This window comes from Calonectris borealis, chromosome 12 (assembly GCF_964195595.1).
Source record: "Calonectris borealis chromosome 12, bCalBor7.hap1.2, whole genome shotgun sequence".
Classification (NCBI taxonomy): domain Eukaryota; kingdom Metazoa; phylum Chordata; class Aves; order Procellariiformes; family Procellariidae; genus Calonectris; species Calonectris borealis.
Window position 1 is genome coordinate 16206419 of NC_134323.1, and position 21642 is coordinate 16228060.

The window sequence follows — 21642 nt, forward strand, 5'->3', positions numbered from 1 at the left end:
TGGGCTTTGTTCTGTCCTTGGCTTCCTGGATCAAGTGTAATCAAGTTCAAAGTTCAAGTTCAAGTTTTGTAGTACAAAACTAAAGAGCAAAGCCACAAAGGAAAACATATTTCTAGTTAAAATTATATAATTTTTCTCAAAATAAATTTGTGCTTTCTCAAATAAATTTTTGTTTCAAGGAGAGACATCGGACAAAACAGACTAAGCTTCATGATAGGAAAAGAAACGAAAGTTTCAATTTCAGAGCACCTGCCTTTTTTGTACTCCACAAGAAGTATTTTAAAATTTAACATTTTAAATATTTTCCAAATTTTTTTATTGAAAGATCCTACTCTGACATAACAATATTCCACAGGAAAAACATATTTCAGTTACACCACATCTTACCATATTCATAACTGTTAAGATGTACGTCGTTACATTTTCCTTGCCATGTTTCTCCAACATTTTTTTATCTGCCACAACAAGCGTTTCAACATTTAGACTTCCATTTTTCTGAATTTTAGCAGATGATCTTTTGAACCTTGCAGAAGTCCCATATTCATCCGAGCGAATGTATGTTTCTTCTGTGGGTGGCTTAGGTGCATCTAAAAGGAAATAAAACTCATTTTTGGAAAGGGTTCAGATCACCCATGAAGAGTTTCATCAGAAAATTAAGTATCACAGGTTTAGAGGCTTAGATTATTTTTAAAGCATGTGATTTAATACTTATGGCTAAGTTCTTGTATATTTATTAAAAAAGACCTGATTCATTCCTGTGGGAAGGATGGCTACAGGGAGAGAAGGAAATGGGAGAACCACATTCGTATGCCACAAGCAGTTTAAAATAAGGAATTAATCTAATAAAATGGTAGCATCTGTGGCAAAAAATACACACAGAATTTTTAACAGAATATCTACATTTTTCCTTCCTTCTGATAACTTCCTGAGGTGTTTGGCATGTGCTACTTACATAGCAGTTGGTAAAAAACTCCTTTCCACAACAGATGTCCACCGTCAGTACAGAAAGCAGACACACACCACAAGTAAGATTCCTGCCAGCCTGCTATTGTGATTGACATTAGCCTTCTATGCGAATTTGCCATTGAGATTATTCCTGCTGGGAACATATTTATTTAGTGCAGGGAAATGTCAGGCAACAGCAACTTGGGCTTGACAACAGGATATGCGCATCCAGCCCACACACCCCAATGCCAGGGTGCGCTTCTTCTCTCTGTGCTTGTGTAGCATGGTCAATGGCATGGTTAGAGAATAGTCTCTACTCCATTTCTTCAGAGAGCAGAAAATGGGAAAAGAAAGCTATATCCTTCATCCTATAATGCTCCTGTTATTCACAGCTTCTTTTGCATAAACCTACACTGCCTTTGCATCAAGAATTAACTCGAAGGCCACTTTAACATACTATTTGGATAACAATAGGATTTTTTTGACACAGGATGTAACGTGACATAAGTGAGGGAGCCTCAGGTAATAAAAAAAATCCTGCCTGTGCCTCATCAGAAAGTTATCCCAACGACAGAGCTAAAACAGACGCTACTTCCTTCCATGCCAAACTGGGAAATCAAGAATACCATAGAATGCTTTCAAGAACTAAGTCACTCTGAACTATATTTAACATTGCAAGTGACTGTGCTAGTAAGATTTTAAAATGTATCACTCATTATAAACAACTGTCCTTTACAAGCTCAAAGAACTTTTCTCTTCTGGACGCACATCAAAACATGAAGACATGCCTCACCCAAGAGTGAAGCGTTCAGTTCAAGGCACATCAGTTTCCATGTACTATTTTGAAGACAATACAACTTCAAGGCATTTGCTGAAAATTTCAAACTGATAGGACTACAGAACAAGACAAGGAAAACAATGTAAAAAATAAATTAAAAAAAAAAAAGAAAAGAAAAAAAAAAGAAAGGAAGAAGAAGAAAAAAGCTCCAAGTACTCATAGAAGGAGTGTTGCCTTTACCAGAGTGGTATGTTTTTCTTCTACATCCTATATTTGCCCCTACTCAATTAAGCGATCACACGTTATTTTAACTGTAGGACTGCATTCATTCACTGAACACGAGATCAACTTGTTCTACATATAACCAAGGCTGGGTATGGGAATAGGTTGTTATTTTTTAGAACTCCTCCTTCCTTTCTCTCAGAAGGTTACAGATATGTACTGCATGAAGTGAAAGACTGCAGGATGTGAAAAGAAAGAGTTTCATGGTTAAGGTCATTAAATGCAATCTTGCTTAATTGGATTCTAACAGTGCGTCTGACACCGAGTTCCTAAGCAATGATGGGTAAATCACTTATACTAAACTCATCACATTTGGATGCTAATTGCATGTTCTTCAACTAACATAAACCCAGCTTGAATATGCAGGTAAGAACTTACAGTTGTAACTGAAATTACTGAATATATAGATACATATATACAATTACAGGAGCATATATTTTTATAAGTATTTTAAAGAAAAACTCAGTTTATCGATTTAGTACCCAGAAGTAATGGTTATTTTTGATCTCTCCTTTGTCTGTGAGTCCCATTTATAAGACAGGAATAATGATAATATCTTCTCACAGCCCAGGAGGTTATGAAAATACACTGTTCAAAATGCGCTCATTTATTATAGGGATAAGCACCATGTAAAAGCTCAAGAGGACATGAATAATTCTGAATTTGGACAAGCAGTCACAGGTGGTACAGTAAATAAGGCGCAAGGCCACAGTGAACAATGCAAATAAAATAAAACACTGTAGAGCAGAGGAGCTAACTTAGCACCATTATCCTCTGCTCTGAAGCATGCAGCAGGAAAACCAGACAAAAGGAAAAGGGAGTATGTAATGAGGTAGTTTTGAACTGCATCAGAATGCAAATGTTTACAAGTTGAATCATAGGCTTGTGCAGCTGGCATTTGAGGTCTAGCTTTCAAATCTAGGGAGAAGGATTTTTGAAGAAGCCGTCAATTTTTAATAAGCAGTTTTCAGGCCTCAAATAGGCCTCAGTTTCAGACAGCCACCTTTTCCACTACCTCCTTTCTCATTCCTTCCCTTTCTTCCTTACACACCTTTTGGAAAAGGAACCTGCTCATTTTCTCAGAACTCTAGTAGGAAGTTATAGAAGAAATATGGAAGAATATAACTGGACTGAGACAACGTTTTCAATACTGTGTGCAGTCCTGGAGATCCTCAGTAAGAAACTCAGCTCAGAAGCAGTTCAGCTTTCAAAAAGAATCAACTGAATGCTCTAAGTACAGATATAGGGTCCAAGGGGGCTCTAAAATATTCTGCAATTTGAGGGCCTAATGAAGGACTCAGAATAGACCTTAGCAGGATAATATATTCCAATACGTTTTTTAAGAAGTGGCTCCAAAATCTTATTTAAACAATTTACACGGGAGGTTCTTTTTGAAGATCTCAGTTGCTGAGAATTTCATTATCAAATGGTGAGTTATAGAAAGACTTACTATCTGTCCTCTCAGAAATCAATGATTTGGAAGACTTTTTTCTCCATCTTCAAGCTTAATTAGTTATATATCCCCAAACTAACAGAGAGCAGTTCAGGGACTTGGCATCCATCACTGTGCAAAAACAGCAATCTAAAACAGAATTGCTTACTGAAAATTATGTCAATGTCAAAAAAATCAGGCATGGGATCTTTTAATCTAGGTAGACAATAAGAAAACTAAACAGTGATTCTGATAGCTTAATAAATCAGACGATGACATCAATTTAAAGGAATAATCAAGTTTCTCGTATCTATTTCACTTTAGAAATGTATAATTTAAAAATATTATGTCTCCATCACAAAGGTGACTATGAACCACACCTCAGAATCACCATACAGTCTCTAAGAGCCACTATCTCAAACAAGGAGAGAAAGTTTCCTTACATACATTTCTTGCGACGTCCACAAAAATGTTGCTTTTGAAACCTTCCATGGTGGTAACCATTCGCTTGAGCATGATACTTGTGGGAAGTGTGAATTCTGTGATGACCAAAAGAAAAGTATTTGGGACTGGACTCTACTGTGTACCGGTGCACCTTCTCTTCTGCAGTTCGTTTATATAATACATGAGGATGGTGTCCAGCAGGTGATGTGTAGTTGTGCTCCTGTGCTAGCTGCTGAGGTAATGGAGATATAAGGAACTCGATCTTCCGTGTCCTTATCAAACCTGACTAAAAAAAGAAACACCACCACAAATTAGAGAAAAGACTGTCAAGGTTCACAGCTGGAACATGCTAGCTCTTAAAGTGATCTTCCTTCAAAGCCCAGACAGATGGAAATGTGCTCCTCTAAATTACATTTACTCAAGATACAATCTAGATAGTCTTCCCAGTTGAAGTATGCATTATTTCACTTTGGAGATGACCAGGTTTCACATTTGGTAACACACAAAACAAGAATTTTGTGGGACTGGCAGCAAAGCACCTTCACACAGTGCCATGAATAATTTCATAAGCAATATAATTAATTAATTATAATTAAAGTATAGATTTGTTTGTATGTGTGTTTGTGTACAGGATATACAGTCTCACATAAAAAGAAAATGCTTTTGGAAAATGCAACTTCTAATAAATGCATACATTAGTAAAACAAAATATTTGAATTAAGATTCAGGTTTTTTTCAGAACAAGGTATTACCAGACGGGACTCCCAGACTTGAGGTTACTCCAAGTAGAAATGTAAGCACATTATGGTACAGCAGCACGAAGTTGAAGCATCTGAACATTTACTATCATTCAGTAATCAACTCCCCACAATTTAATCATCATAAAGGCAGTTTAAAATTTATGCCCTCCTACAAGAGAAAACTGATCAGTGAAAGCAACTATCTGATTGTTTTCCTTCTTGGATCCCTGAAAGACAGAAATAAGTATGGGAAAACTACACTGTATTTTTCACATAGTATCTGTGCATAAAACTGCACATGTGATGAAGTGTTTCCAGGATCAGGGCCAGGGAAATGTGGGTGGCACTGAGGAAGTATTTCCATGCAGCTCATTAATCAGTTATGATTTTATTTCATTTCTTGGTTTTATAAAACATGTTGTAATAAACACTCCTTTTTACCAAGTCAAAAACCAAGGAGAAGTTTCATCAGGTAATTCTATTACATTATATACGTAATACTAGATACAGATTTTTGGTTTGGATCAGTGAGGCTCTACCATCTGCCAACCCCCTCCTGCCAAAATTGACATCCCACGAGAACTACATATCTCTTATGCTTCAGAAAAATATGTGCAGACAAACAAATGTCAATTGCAAACCATCTTGCCCGACATCTTAAGTCCTCCCAGACCATGATTCCACCTCCTTCCTCAAAAAGTATTTTTTGAAAATGCACATATTAGACATGTATCACCTATTCCCTTCTGAAATGGATGCTTTTCTTTAGCCTAACCTCCTAGGACCAGAATGCCAAGGGTATCAGAAGGAGAACAGTTTGAATGCCTAATGTAAGCACTGTATTTCTTAAGGATTTGTGGAATTTTCTGCACTTTCAGAACTGTTTCCCATGAGGAAAACTCAACAGAAAATGAAAAGCAAGTGAAAATAGAAAGTTACATATGAAATCTTCACAGCTTTAACTATTTAGTAAGCTAATGCTAAAATTGACTTTAAGTCTATTCCAGCTGAAAAGATTTATCAGAGAGATACAGGGCCTCAACTGTCTATAGTCATACATTATGCCCTTTTCATGGAAATTCACTTCTATCTTTCCAAATCAAAGGTATCTTCGCAGTACTCCCCAATATAAGCATCTTTCATGGGGGCCTAATAATAGTGCTCATAAAATCATACTGTGATCTTAATTTTGACAATAGAAGAGATTCCATATTATGAACTGGGAGGGTCTAATTGCCTTCTGAAAAATAATATGAAAACAAACATAGATGATATTTGGATTAACAATTTGCCCCCTCTCCCTTCTTCAGCATGAATTCATAATTACGTATCTCAGCCTATATCTACTTAACGTTCTAAATGAAGGTTAAAATTGCCTCTGTCAATAAGAGACAGGCTGTAAATAATTGACAAGAATTTAACTTGCCTGCTCAATGCAATAAGTTGGCATATTTCAAATGTCAGATCACATTTGGTCATGACAAAGTACTTTCCTGTAGGGAAGACGACTATTATTTTAATCCTTATGATGTGTGTCATCACGCAGTTTAAAAGTGGTTTTGAGAGGCAATCTTCATCTACCAGAGTGCACTGATAATTAGGCACTTCTAAATGATTTTTTTTTTTCAGCTGGAAAACAGAAATGTAGTGAATCTGTTTTTTATTTCCTCATTTTAAAGGTTTCCACATCTGAAATTATTCCTGTAGGATTCATTTTGTAAATGATTCAAACCATATGGAACAAAGGGGTTTCTACATTTTCCTGTAAGAAACTGTCCCTGATGTACACCAAGTTTCAGCCCCAAATGTAATTTCTATATTTAACATTATAATGGCGGACTGAGAATTTGAGGGGGAGCGAACTGAATTCTGGGTCCTGTACTGCATGTATATTGCTGCACCTTTACATAGACTGTAGCTGACTGAGTGCCTTACAAATGTATTCACTTTTTTTTCCAGCAGAAATGACCCTAAATCTCCAATAAGAATTCTTTCCTTTGGGTTTTATATCAGACACATCCTCCAAATTGAAAAATATTGTGTGAATGAAAGATACCTTCTTTTCTGATAACATCTAGTTTTATGAAGTTGTCAGGAAGAAAGGGGAAGTGCCACAGAGCAGTCTGGACACTCATTCAATCACAGACCATTTTCCATTTCTTCCAGGTATGGGATGGTTTCAAGGATTCATATTAAAATAATCTCTTTGGGAATTCCAAAGTAATGCTGAGAATGCTGACCTGGCTTCTGAAAGAGGTGCAGTCCTCTGGATCACTGCAAAGGGGGCAATTCAGCAAAAACTGCCAGATACTTTTCTTGCAGGTTCTTGAATTTTAGCCTTAGGTAAAGCAAAGAGGCCTATGGCTATGGTCATGTTGGCTGGAAAATATGCCAGCTGAGAAATGCCAGAGCACAGAGGCAGAATACTAGCATAGAATGGTCTTTTCTAACTTTACACTGCCAAGGAATTGCAGTGTCTTGAAGGCCAGATTTTGGCTAGTGTACTCCTGGGCAGTGTAAGTGCTAAAAAAAAAGCGTTTCAGGGAATTTTTTCTACAAATACATGAAATAACTCTCTAATTGTGAGTTAGATACAATATGTTTATCCAGCTCTAATACTTCAGTAGATGAACAAATACTGTCAAAACTGTCATGGAAATTTATGCATTAGGTTTCCTATTGCCAGCATAGCTTTAAGTATACATGTGATTTTCTTGAATCAGAACTCAATGATATCTTTCCATTAACTTTGATGGGTTTGGGACCCAACAAGGAGAGGGTCAGATAGGTCAAAACTCCATTTTTATTTCAGATTCTCTGCAATTATAACACCATGAGAGGAAGCAGGATGACAAAATCTAACATTCTTACTAAGTCTAGACAACACAGCATGAAAAAGTCCAGGGACTCCTGTCTATTCCCTCTCTCTCCCACTGTGGCTATCACTAATAATAGCAGTAATTGTGAGAATATGGTGGGATGGAAAACCCAAGAGATTGCTCAGTTGGAATTTGCTGTTCTCTTGTTCTTCCCTCACAACACATATCTGCTATCCTTCTGTAAGGGATATTCCATGCCATTGGAAAGTAAACTGAAGGACGTATGTTGATCTGTGTGGTTAGCAAATAATTCAGAATCAATAAATTAGAGGAACTTGCAGTTTTTTTGCAGAAAAGTTGAGAAGAGATGAGAAGGCAACATTCCTCCCACTTGTTATTTGTTATGAAATGTTTGCTTAGCTCTGGGCTAAAGGAATTTTCAGATCCAATACGTCTTTGTGAAATTCCTCAGTATCAGGGTGTTATTACCAAGGTAAGGCACTTGTTCTGTTTTCTTGGTGTGTTTCAAAAGGAGGAAGAATCTCAAAAAGAAATCTGGACAAGGGAAATGATAAGAAAGTATCTGCTTCAAGATATTTTTCAACTGAAGTTAGGTTATAAACTGAAAAATAAGGAGAATTTTTTAAACCACTGAAATTCATCTTAGCTATACAAAACCAGGTAAATCTTCCACTGATTTTAGACTCACATGGAATGGTTTTGAGAGTCACACGCTAACATACCTGTTTCTAACAGGTCTCATTGGCCTCTTACTGGAACAGCACAAAAGCTACTCCCATTTGTCTCCCCCTGTGTTCTTAGACTGAGTGAAGCCTTTGGCAGCTTACCAGCCTGTAAACCTAATTGATTTTGAGGTTTCAGCATCTCCAAGAAACAGACCCTCCATAAAAAACACAACAGTGACAGTGAGTAAAGGACTTTCAGAACTTATTTCTTGCCTATAATTTAAGAAAGCTAAGTTCTGCGATAGTAGATAAACCCTTGCTCTGAACTAGAAAAGCCTCATGGCTGCGGGTTCTCTGCTTGCATACAAGGCATTTTCATTACATGCTAATTAAATTAAAGGCAACAACTTGGCCATATGCATATTAAAGTTACAGGAGTTTCATAAACCAGATGCAAATAATGAGGTAAGAAGCATAATGAAATGAAACTGAGAATTAAAACATATGAATAAATGAACTGCAATGTCTCTGCTAAACATAACTACTTAATGCTGACTGATGCAAAGTTAAATTACAGTTTTTATGAAGACAGGAGTATCTCAACTAAATAAAGCGCTAAAAAGTTTGCATGTATTGTCTAAGGAATACTACTTAATATCCAGAATGCTTTATTCAGTGTTATGAGCATATACATAAAATTAGGTGTTAAAAAACTGAGAGCAGCTAAAACAATGACCAAAGAAATCAAGGAATTCTATACCATTAGATGGGTGTGCATGTACTCAACATGAAAAATCTGTCAAAAGGAAGAGTTAAATGTAGTTTCACACCCATTAAAATAGTTCCAAATATTCATGCAAAGTTTTAAAAGACTTGAGAAAAGGCCAACTGAAATTGGCATAAAGTTTTCCACAGACTTCAGTGGACATTGATCCAAGACTTCTGTTGTGTTATTTCCCAACTGTCCAGCTCCTAAAAAACACAAATCATTGATTCAAACACATCTTAACAAGAGTTACGGCACGTAAAGTACAGAGACATAAAGTACAGGTTTTAGTTCTACTTAAAACAAATAAAAACGTAAATTAAGAACTTCCCTGAAATGTAAAGAATAGGAAGCACAGATGACCTAAGAACTATAGTTGCTGGTTATTTAAAATTATCTGAGGTCACAGATGCCTGTATATCTAGTATTCACATCACAATATTGTTGGGACCATCTCATGTCACAGTACATTGGAGTCGTTTCTCATTCACGTGAAAACTCATGAAATTATCTTAGCTACAGTTCATTTTAATCAAAGTCAAACTCTTATTTTCTGCCCTGATGCTCTGCTATGTCTCTGACACTTTGGCACCACAAAGGAAACACAAAAGACCTATCTCCGCCACCAAGGAATTCCCTTGCTGGAGAAGAGACTCCCCTAGCTCAGATGTCCCACCTGTGGATTTTGTCTGCCAGACTGTTTCCGATACTGGAATAATGAGCATCTTAGAAGCAGAAAGAGTGTACAATGGAGATCCAGAGAACATGAAGCTTTCACACAACTTAGAGCTACCGGACAACAGCCAGAAGTTGCCTTTGGGCCCAGACTGGCCTCTAGAATTGGGCAGATGTCAATTTTCAAATACCAACATACTACACCATATGCTAGAAGAAGAGAGAGGTCTCCCCATAACTCCTGTACCTCTGCTCAGATTCCACTGCAGACTGATGGGGAGATGAGGCCCTTCCCTCAGGTTTTAAGCGGATAATGGTAGTCACTTCACCAAGTATAGAAATTATCTTCACGTTTGCGATCAGCCCTCCATTCATTCTGCACATCCTCCAAGGCAGCTGGTGGCAAGCCAGCTCAAACTAGAAGCAATGTAGCTGCTAAGAGACTGGATTATTAGCTCAAGCACAGCATAACTTTTATGTGTCTACATGGTACTTTGTAACATCTAGTTCACGGCCGGCAGCTTGGAGAACAGCGACAGTGATTTCAGATCCGTTTCAAATGCATACTCAGAGAAACCCATGTGGAGATGGCAGTCCTCTGTGCATATACCAGCAACCTGATACAAAATCCTGTCAAGACAGAAGGAAAAGTGCCAGCTGTTTAGAATGGGGTTTGGGTCAAGCCTTGAAAATGATGGAAAGATATAGCTTTCTCACACATGCCAAGGGATCCCAGGAAGAATAAAGTCCTGTTAAGTTTGCCAACATTCATCTTATGGATTCCTCTTTCCTCCAAAGCAAGGATATTCAACCAATACTAGTACAAGGCTGTTCAAAGCAATCCTGCATCATGTAAGCAGTCTAAATAAATTATTGTTTCTTTAGAGAATGTGTAATGAAGTAGACTCATCTCTTGGGATGGATTAAGTTGGTAGTCTGAAAAATATGCGAGACTATAACCTTACTAGAGTCACAAGCTAAACTACTTCCAAGAATTATAGGCAGCGTTATAGTACAGCCTGACCTGGAATTGTAGATACCTGATATCACTAACTGGCTTTTTGAGAGATGGGTTATTGAGCACCTCTCAGGTTAGGGTCAAAATGTCAGTGCTCTGGAAAATATAATCAAAATGAGCAAATTAAGATGTGAAATTAGGTAGAAAAAGTGACAAGCAACATATCTGGCGAAGCAGAAGGAAGGAGCCGGATTGCAGAAAGTGTTGCTGAGGTGAAAGATATCTTTACCCTTGGGAAGCATCATGAGCAAACAGCCAAACCAATGGCAGTAAATCATGGTAATTAAAGAAGTTCATTCCCTCTCTGCTATGACCTACAGCCCCTTTTCTGGGTGGTGACTGCAAAGGGGGCAGCAGCAGCTAACAGAGCTGAGGCGTATTTTGCCTTCACATGCTGTTTCTATCCCCCTCAGAAGGGCACTTCACACAGACGCGCCCATGTACTGAAGCACTGGGTAAATTAAACAAGCTTCTGAGACACAGTGACAGGGACACGATCCATGATTCCCCAACAAAAAGTGAAAGGTCTGGACCCTAAATCCATACACAGGTTGTTAAATAAATGACTGTCTTTTAAAGAGTGTTAAGCACCCAGGAGCTCCCATTGAGCTGAACGTTGTCTCTGCAAGCATTTCCAGAGCGCGTTTATACCAATTTGGGAAAGAAAATGTTCTGGGAAACTAGTGAGAATGGACTCTCATGAGGTTTCCAATAATACACATGTATTATTGAAGTCAGAAATCCCACGAGTAAAACTCAGAGCATGTTCATTTTTGATCCTATCCCAAACCAGGCAGCACAAAGGCATGCAAACACACTAAATGAAAGAGAGAATTTAAGTTAACTAAACTTTTCCCTAGCTTTTATGTTTGCGAAAGAAATTCATCCATCCTTCAGAAAAGTATCAAGTCTGTACACGGGCAGTTACTGACGACTACCCCGGAGTCAGGGAAGTAAAAATGTAATGTTTTATTGGACTGGATCCTTGGCTGATGAGAATAACCTCAGCAGACCTTTACTGATTTTCACCAGATTGGAATATCTGGCTCTTTACCACAGCAAATGTTTAGGTTAAGTTAATGGCCTTTATACACACTAAAATATTTTTATCGTGAAAGAAGCATTAGAATCACTGGTTGCCTATTCTGACCTGAGAATTGTGCACCAGATCACATTTTTCTTTAGATTCTAAGTGACTCACAAAAATAACTCAATTTATTCTGTTTTCTAACATAATATAGATTTCTTGCAAATGTAAAATGTTAAGAGTTCTTAACAATATAGCATTTTATTATCTGAGGATCTGACAGAAGGAGAGTACAATGTTTAAATTGCCAGTCTGAGTTAGTCATGAAAGACTACTCTGTTTGGTTGCTCAAAAGAAGTGCTATGCAGAACATTCAGCAATTATTAAAACAAGGTAACAAAATTGTATGTCTTTAATTATTCCTATATGAACAAAGACAGCGTTATCTCTGAATAGTGCCTTTGTATTTCTGCAGTTGACTGAACTTGTTTAAAACATCTTTATGCAATCCTCTGTCAACATATGGCAAATAAGGAAATATTCTTATTTGTTCCTCCACTTAAGGTAGTTGAACCAGTCACATTGGTATTTAAATGTATTAAATTGGTATTTATTGCAGGGTAATGAGATATTCTAGAACTAACACAAATTTGATTGCTTTGCCACACATTAAATACTTGCTTGTCAGTACGTGAGCTCCCTCATTTCTCATGTTTTGTTTTTTTTTTAAAAAACAGAAGTAGGCATGCTAAATGAACAGAAGAAAAATACTAATGTAAACTACAGCATTATGACAATAACTATACACTAATAATATTTAAGTTAAGTGTCAAAGGTTTACCAAGTTGCACTCAAGATCACTTCATTAATGATTCCATCAGTATGGCTCTTTGGCCTGCTATAATGGTTCTGAAAAGCCATTAGCTAAAACCAACAGCACGAATTTAGGCTTGGTAGCTGTACAAGCACTTGGGTATGGCCTGTTTAAGCAAATCCCTGCAACTGTAAGATAAAATCTAGATATTTTATTAGTTATGACAGTTCTGAAATCCATCACAAAGCAAACAGGAAACAGCAGGATTGTTTTATGAATGCATTTATGCTTCACGTTTCCTAAAAAGAGCCCACTATTTGTCATGTGCTGTCTTACAGTTGATTAGTTACTTACGGCACATCAAGAATAACAGAACAACTGACTTCAGAAGGTAGCTTAGTCCCCTAATCTAGCATCCCATGTAACTGAGTGCACAGCTGAAGAGAATCCTTAAAGTGTGAGAGGAGGTCTACCTTTCGGAAATTTTGAAGCATAGAAAATGCAGCCCTCCCTGTCCTCTCATTCTGTGTAACAGCACAAAACAAAAGCCCCATTTATATTCCTCTTAAATCTCTAAAATGTGACTTCAAGATGCCTAGATCTTTAACAGGCCTTTGGACAGGGCAGAATTTCACCCTAAGGATGATTTGCTATGAATTATTCATGCTGCTCGAAGGCTTAGGTGCAATAAAAATGGTCTGGCAAGATTTTCCTCCTCCTTTGTGTACAGCTAATCGATTTTATGTGGATGGAATTCAGATATACTAATATTCTAGGGAAACTGCATGCCTTCTTAATGAATCTTCTGCTCCTATAGTTGTGATAAAGGCAAACCCAATAAGATTAGGGCATAGTGACACAGAAAATGAACTGCTAAAAAAAACAGAACTGATGATAGATAACTGAAATCAGTACTTGGAAATTCTTTTCCATAGGTACTTAGCATTAACAGATGCTTGCCTGAGTGTTTCCGATCAGGAACATTCCTCCCTATCAGACATGCAACTCCAAACATTAAAAGCCATGAATCAGACCTTGCAGGAAATAACACTATAAATTATGAGATTTTTTAAAATAATGCCGAAGGGCTTTGGTGGTTTATTTTCTTTCTGATTTCTTGAACCATTTTCAATTGAGTTTTTAAGAGTTTTTTTTACCCTTTATGATCATGTGTAGTAGAATAAAACTTGGGGGTTTTTAGTGAAATCGCAGCTTTTCCTGTGATGATGGGACTTTGGCAGCTGGACCTTTCAGAAGAACATTTCATATCATGAGTGAGAGTGGCAGACAAGTCTGAAAGACTCCCTCTCCCTTACAAGATAGTTGTTGAAGTTGCAGCCAATAGAGAGAGACACTTACCCAATGCACTGGGACACCACATAGGGCTAGCTGATGGTAGGCCCTTCTCTCTATTCAGAGGTCTTGGCTTCAGAGTGACTTACACTGACTGCATCAAAGCCCCAAAGCAAATACTCTAGACATTGGCGGTTCACTACCCATACCCGCTTTTCCCCAGCGAAGATCCTCCAGATAAAAGCTTCAGCCTGGCAGAGCTGATGCAAATGAATTGGAGGGGGCAGAAGATCTGAGCCTGTCTGACCTGTGATAATTTGCATTCAAACAAAATAAATCCAGCTCAATTCCCATAGCAATTTTACTTTGCTATGAATAGCTCAGGCATCTCCAATAACGAGGAGCTCGGGTTACATCTGATTGCCAGCTGTATTGCTTACTAAGAAGTTAGGTCAGTGGTTCCCAACCTTTTAATTTTCCTTGTTGGAGTATACATTGCTATGGATTAGTTACATGAGAGAGTGGTCACAAGGAACTCTGTAGGGAGCGAAGTATCAGCTTTGCTGATATTCCACATCCACAGACGTATACATATGTTGAAATATCTATGTGGGAAGGAGAAAGGGAGGGGAACAAAAGAGCTTAGGCCATTAAGGGAATGGAAAACAAGAAGCAAAGATGGCCCAAGAGTGAGAGTCAGGCTGGCGCCTGGGTTATCTGGATTAAACTCCCAGTTCTTCAGCAATTCAGCTTCTCTGTTCCTTATTTCTCAGTTTTATAGGCAGGGTTTTGTAATCAACTCAGTAAATGCTCAAGAGAGACTTGTAAAGGCTCACATTTGACCCCAGTTGAGTTGTTGTATCAAAATGCCTCCATCTTCCTCACTATATGCTGCAGCTCCAGCCTTCAGTAGCTTGAGCTATGATCCAGTGACCAGTTGCACTCAGCACAGAAGGTCACGGCATAGCTACGTACGTGCCACCTAGCAGGGCTCATGCTGGCAAGTGCCCTGTTCAAAGACACATTCCTCAGACTTGGCTCTGCCCGTGATCTGTCCCTCGTCACATCACTGGATGGGCTTCTGCTGTGTGACCCCACTCACAGGAACAACGATGCTACATGGTAAGTGACCCGGAAATATGCAGTCACATTCACTGGAGTCTGAGAAGGTTGATAGGTTTGCTCATAACTAGGAATTCCCTTGCTATAATGCTTTCTACTTTACAGATACCTACAGAGAAAGTGTGATTACCTAGCATCACTGTGAAAGGAGGAGCAGGAAATAATAAATTTCATCTGCTCTTCTTCTGCTGTAATCACCTCTTTGAAACAGGACAGCAGCCTAGGTATGTCCGAATAACAATTTTTTCCAAGAAATGGCAAATCAGTAAAACCTTGAGTGCAATTCATACTATTAAACCTGAAATACAGGGCAGCATCATCCCAAAGATCCACTGATTTAAAATAAGACCTCACAATTTTCTCAGTTTTTCACATTAAGAAACCTGTACAATGGCAACTCCATGTAACATTTAGATAACCATACAAACATCCTTAGCATCCAGATCTTAGTTTACAATGGGCATTTGAATAAGAAGTGAGTTATTTGCTAAGATAAATGTAGTAACTTACATCTATATTCTACATCATGAAAAAGCCTCATATTTGTAGGCACCATTTACAGCCGTAAAACCTGCCTTCACAACATTATATTGCCAAGTATAACATGGGTCCAAAGATTCTTAGTTTTCCTACTTGTGGCCAAATCTACCAAACAGCAGTGCTCCGACATTCTGCACTGATCCCTGTCCTCCTTCAAAACTGTGCACACTCATTCACACTCCTCTCTCCCACAAATTAGCCTATGTTTCTATTTTAAGGGAATGATGCACAAAGGTGAGCACGCTATAACTTCTCTGCTGGTGTAACTGCACGAAATTAAAAGCAGGAAACCTGGGTGGATTTGTTCCAGACTAGGAAATTTTTTAATACTATTATAAATGAGAATTTGATGAGAAATAATTTTCAGTACAATTTTCTAACTACAGAAACCTCTGTAGTAGAAAAAACTGTGATCACATGCAAAAACTGCCACAAAGAGGTCCTGGTTTGGTATGAAATAAAACCTCATGCCATAACTGTCTTCTTAAAATGGAAAGAGTAATATTACCTTTGTATTTGTCCAGATTTTCAGCATAAAGTGAGGTAAATCCATTCTTCAACCCAATACATCAATTTACATCTCCTGACATCCTGTCTACTGACAGGGTCAGAGTACAACATACAAGTCTAAACCAGTATTTGGAGTGTTAACACAACAGTTCCCAGGTATTCAGATCCGTGTTTGACTTGTACTTACTGAACAGGCGTGCAGAACTAAACTGGTCATGAAAAGTTACACTGATTTTACCATAAGCAGACTTCAGTATAAGCCTGTGAATTATGTGACTCTTTAGCAGGGATGAGTCTTAAGAAAACTATGAAAGATGCTGTAGGAGCATTTACTTATGTTTTTCATTGAGAAATCAGTTCTATTATGCACCTCTGAGAATCAGAAATGAGAACAGAGGACAAAGAAGCAGCTGAGGAGAGGACATAAAGGTTCCAATTTCTACAAAGTCTGACAGAAACTGTTCCAAGAAGGGAGGCCTTTGACTCCTGTGTCAGCAAGCACCATTTGCTATGATTTTCAAGCAAGTGAATAGCATTTCTTCATGAAAGCATTTGTACAGTAGAGCATTTTCAGTGCACTACCTTACATATTAGGCTCTCAAAATATAGTCTGTGGAGCACCAAAGATCTAAGTAACCCTGTGATGATCTCTGAGATCTCAGGAAATATGAAAGATAAAGTGACAAAGGGAAGGTTGTGCCTGAAAGCAACTTTTTCTTCTGAGATACTCTTTATATTAAACTGGTCCAAGAATCTAGAAATCTATTGCCACAGATGTTGCCACTATGTTAAACACTATAGGCCTTCTTATTGAAATAAAAATGCACTAAAGTCAAGGGAGATACAATTATATGGAATTTGTTGACAGCTCAGCATGCTGCAAAGTTATAAAAGAATGGTAAAAAAAAATCAGCAGAAGATTTAAGAGGCAAAATTTCCTAAGCAGCCTGACCTTCTTTCTGCAATGAATCTACTGAACAGTAGGTTAAGCAAAGGTCAGGTTAAGCATAGGTTAAGAAAAAAGCTCCAAGAAGAGGAATGTGCTGTCAGGGTCACAGAGGCTCTGGGACATCAGGGAAGTGTGAGAGTGTTACAGACACTTCAATCTCATCTGTAGTTCCTAGTCCCAGGGCCTGCGTGTGCTCTGCTTCATCCTGACACCACGGGACACGACTTGGGTTCGCACCATGCTACACCACAGCCAGCGGCTGCTCTCTGTGGACTTCAGACATAACTTGAGGGAAGTGCTGCACAGCTTAGCTTCTGTGGTATCTTGAGCCCTTACTTAGAAATCAGGATACGCTTGGCGTGCTGAGAAGTGCTGCATAAGTCAAATAAGTAGTGCGTCAAAACACACCAACTCCCATAAACAAGAGATAATTTGTCTACTTTCATAGGCAAGAATTAGAAAAGTGAACATGAAAAGTGAAAAATGTGGCCCTCCCATTCTGAGTGTCTCTGAAGCTCTGTGTCGCTTGCACAGCCACTGATTTATCATTCTCAGATTCTAACTTCTCTGCTAGAGCCTGTCCTCAAGCCCCTGTCCCTCACATTAGTGTATCCCTGACTTTTGCCCAAAATGATCTGGCTGCCCAGTGGCCACTAAAGGGGCACTGCCTGCCAAAAGACTACTGGCATGAAGGTAGTCAAGCCCTATTTGTGCCTACACATTTTCCTGCACAAGATTATATGTGCTTCCAAGAGTTAAAGTGCAATCCTGCCACTTCTCAGTGTGAATTTGCCCAGCTTAATGTGTCGTGACAAAAGATGTGACTGTTCATGCAATCCATCTGGATCATCAGTCATTTACTCCACCTTTTCTTCTTTCCAGGTGGTAACATAAACAGAGGAAAAGCCAGAAGGACCTCTTGTTGTGAAACATTTCCTCTCTTCACAGCATGTTACACTATACACTCCTCCCACAGCATAAAACCGGCAGTCTTAATGTGCTATGGAAGTAAATTAGTCACAAATAGCACCATAGGGAACTTAAATATTTTGAATGCATACCATATAATCAGGAAATGCCCACCCTCTTTATCTGTCAGGAACAAGGAAATTGAAAGCTTTGTAATTTTAAACTGCCCATCAGTTGCTATGAATCAATCAAACATCTTGCTGTGGAGAGCCAGCATGCACAAGAACTCTGGTAAGATAAGAGAGGGTCTAAACTACACTCCCTATCCTGTTGGAATAGTTTCAGCCCAAGATTCCACATCTGATCACCCCTGTCCAGGGCTTCTCTATAAACTCCACTGAACTCCTCAAAAGGACTAGAATAGGACACTGAACTTCCGTATTTTTTCAAATTATTTATACTGTTACCAATTCTCACAAATTTCACCAATCCAAAATAAATCTGATTTTTTTCCAAGAGTAAATAAATTTTATAAGATAATTTAGACTTATAGTGACTTATTCCTTTAACATATATTAACATATAATGATAGAAGTCGTGCAAGACTGATACACATCCTCTACATTATCATTTTTTGCAATAACCCTACATGCACCCAGTCACTACAAAAATCAGAGACAAATCACATCAACCTTCTCTTTAAAACCTAAGTTGCTTCCTGGAAGAAACACGAAGGTGGTGATTTAAATTATAATTACTATTTTGCTAGCACATAACATAGTTATCGAAAGGCAGAAGAGACAACAGCTGTAAAGAGCATTGCCTTGTGCAACTTTATGGAAATACAAATATACTAATATTGCACAGACAATGGACACTGAGTTGCACTGTTGTTTGTAAAATCAAGATTAAAGGATTGGCACCAATTCAGTGCATTGGTATAGATATGTATGTATATATAAATTTCTCTTCCTTTTTTTTGGCAAGTAAAATGCGAAAAGTCAAGTCCAGAGGCTAAGCTGTCATTAAGGGCAAGTGGCATATCCTTGGCGGTATTTTGGAGCACATGGGCACCATTCAAAGCAGACTGATGGTGAGCAGGAAACATAGCCCCATGGGGAAACGCTCCACATCATCTTCTGTTAAACCTAACACAGAAGTAGGGCTGTGGAGGTAGAGTGACCTTTGCTATGCACAAATGCTAGTTTGCAGAAGACAGACCTTCATTCTGGGTGAATAACATTTCCTTCTGTTTTGTTTCTCACATTAGAACGTGTTCCTGACTTTCCCAAACTGTAATCTTTAAAATGATTAAATAAATCATGTGAACAGCCACAACAAAAAAAATATACTATTCTCTCAGCCCTCAAGCTATTTCCAACTAATTTAGTGTTGTGGTGCTATTCTGCACACCAGAAAGCTAGTTTTCAAAAAATGCTTGAAAAATTACAACAAAAATAAACTTCTCATGGCACTGTAATCCAAAGGCTGAGAACCTGTAAATAGAACGGGTGCAATATTCACAGGCGGAGACCAAAGTCTGGCACATTTTTGATCCCTGCTTCAATTGTCTATGGTAATCTATCAGCCTCTCTTTCCAATTCGGCTTCTGGTTCAAATTGTCCTTTCATGGGTATTTCACCTCTCACACAGGCTGACGGAGAAAGCAAGCCTTTGTCACCATACCATTGGTCTGATGTTCAATGACACATGGCACCAACTGTGTGCTGTTCTGTCATGGCTCCCACCCTGTATTTGGGTTCATGCATGATCTTCATTAAGGACTCTTCTGTGCCTCACGCAGTTAAAATGACCACCCAGGACTCTCTGGTAGGCAGAGGAATCAGAGGAATCAGAGGAATCAATTAACTATCGCTGTAACATGTTCTCCTCTCTGCAATTATTCGGCTCTCCTATCAAGAGCAGAAGATGAACGAAGCCTTATACAGGTTCCCAGGATGACATTGCACATTTTTGTAGATCAAAAACTGTGAAGTCCATCTCCTGTCTAACAAGGGAAACAAGCCTCAAAAGCTAATTTCCTCTTTTACTCCCAACACCAGACTTGACTTTATCAGGACTTGATTGGGATTAGGCCACGTAATCTCTTTACGTTTACTCCTGACTTCGTATTTTTTGGTGGCCATTGTGCTTCCTTTACTCCTTCATTGCCGTAATACTCTGGCAGCATAGCAGAATGAAAACAGTTGGCATTATTACACTGAAACGTATCTGGCAGCTGTAGGCACGAGATGCCAAGCACTTCAGTGCATTTTCTAGCAGCAGTAGCAGCAGCTGGTTCTCTGGGAAACTGCCTGAACTCCTGCTTCATTTCACTCCTGGCTGTTACTAGTCCGAGTGGTCTATGAGAACAGCCTAGGGTCAGTCTGCAGATGGGTTTCTTTGCCCTTCAAGTAGGCTGTTTTCCTCCATCTCACTTCTGATTCAGCACCACCTTGGATTATTTACAAGACGTGTTTTGGGGTCTGCCAGTCGAAAAGGACATGCTTCACTTTCTTGATGAGCCAGTGGTACTTCCCATTTGCAAAATGTCTTTCTAAACCAAAGAATAATTGTAGTAGCTTCCCAAAGAAATGGTGTGCCTCTTGACTCAAGGGCCAAGATGATGTAGGGAGGAAGAAAAGAGAACTCTCCTGAGGCCAGGTTCTGATCCAAAGCAGTCAGCATAAAACTTTATACTCACTACAAGCTTTAGATGAGGCCCATAAACTAGCAAAAACTTGTCAATGAGAGTGGAAGGTATTGTGCTGTAGGAATCAGTAGATGTCAGCTGCTCACTTGTGTCTCAGCCTGGAAATTGTCCTTTTTCTGCCCCTTTGCTCAAGCTTTTGCTGCTAGAAGCACGATAACAATCTGATTTGGGGAGTACAAAAAAATATCCATATGGCCTTCAGCATGGCTTCTAGCATGAAGAGAAGCCAGCAAATAGAAAAAAAACCTGGAGGCTGGAGATACTGTTGTGGTAGGCTGATCTCTACAGTGACCAGACATCTATTGCAAACAATGTAACGTAGAGCGGACTATAAGGAATGATCCTTTGTCAGAAAAAGTAGCAAAAAAGTGCAGAAGTGACAGAACCATTTTTCTTGTCCGTACTGTAATCATCCACAGTGGGCTGCAAAAAATTCATCTCGGCCCTAGCCCAAGATTGGTATTTTAATCTTTAGTTTATACTTGCATCTACCAAAACAAATAGCATATCTTTCTGTCAAGTGTTAACAAGAAATGAAACTGGGTAGCCACATTTTTAGAAAAGTGTAAACTTTCTTCTCCAACACTGTGTTACAGCATTTATACCTACCCCTTACCATGACCAGCTTATACTTTAATTACAGTGTTAACCTGAAATATTTATTGAGGTTTAGTCTAGCCTAATTTTAAGACTCACTGTTTTGATGACTTCTTCCTAAAAAAAGAATGAGTGTGTGGCGTAAGACAAGCCTGCTCAAGATAGAATTATTTTTAAATGCTCACTCTTTTCACTGAAGTACAATAATTTGCATGAAGAAAAAGCAAATCTGCTTTTAATTTCATGATTAAAAAAAAAATGTATTCTGGTGTTATATAAATTTTATATTTCATGGCAAAGAAACTGCAGATCTGAAGAGTAATCCATGTTTCATTAGTTTGTGTATTCTGCCACAGAATATAATATTACGTTCTTAAATTAGTTGGAAGCCACACTGTGCTACAGAGTATAAAAACAAAAGTGAGGGCTCAAGCTAGGTCAAGCATATTTTGTATAGGTCCATTAAAAATCTCATTCCATTAATATTAATAAAGATGTTGAGACACAAAAGTCCTTCAATTAACATATATTAGGCAGGCAGGCACAAGCATTCAAGTGATCCCACTGTGAACAGCAAGAATCC

The 21642-nt window shown here is 38.5% G+C and overlaps 1 protein-coding gene across 1 annotated transcript in view; it reads right to left on the reverse strand.

Annotated features, from left to right (window-relative positions):
* The window catches only part of ADAMTS18 (ADAM metallopeptidase with thrombospondin type 1 motif 18), a 79381-nt gene that overhangs the window by 46522 nt on the left and 11217 nt on the right, over window positions 1–21642 (reverse strand). Inside the window, exons 4-6 of the mRNA XM_075161450.1 lie at window positions 3885–4167; window positions 953–1099; window positions 388–587 (exon numbers count right to left, since the gene is read on the reverse strand). Of these exons, the coding sequence (XP_075017551.1) occupies window positions 388–587; window positions 953–1099; window positions 3885–4167 (630 nt within the window). The remainder of the gene's footprint in view (window positions 1–387; window positions 588–952; window positions 1100–3884; window positions 4168–21642) is intronic.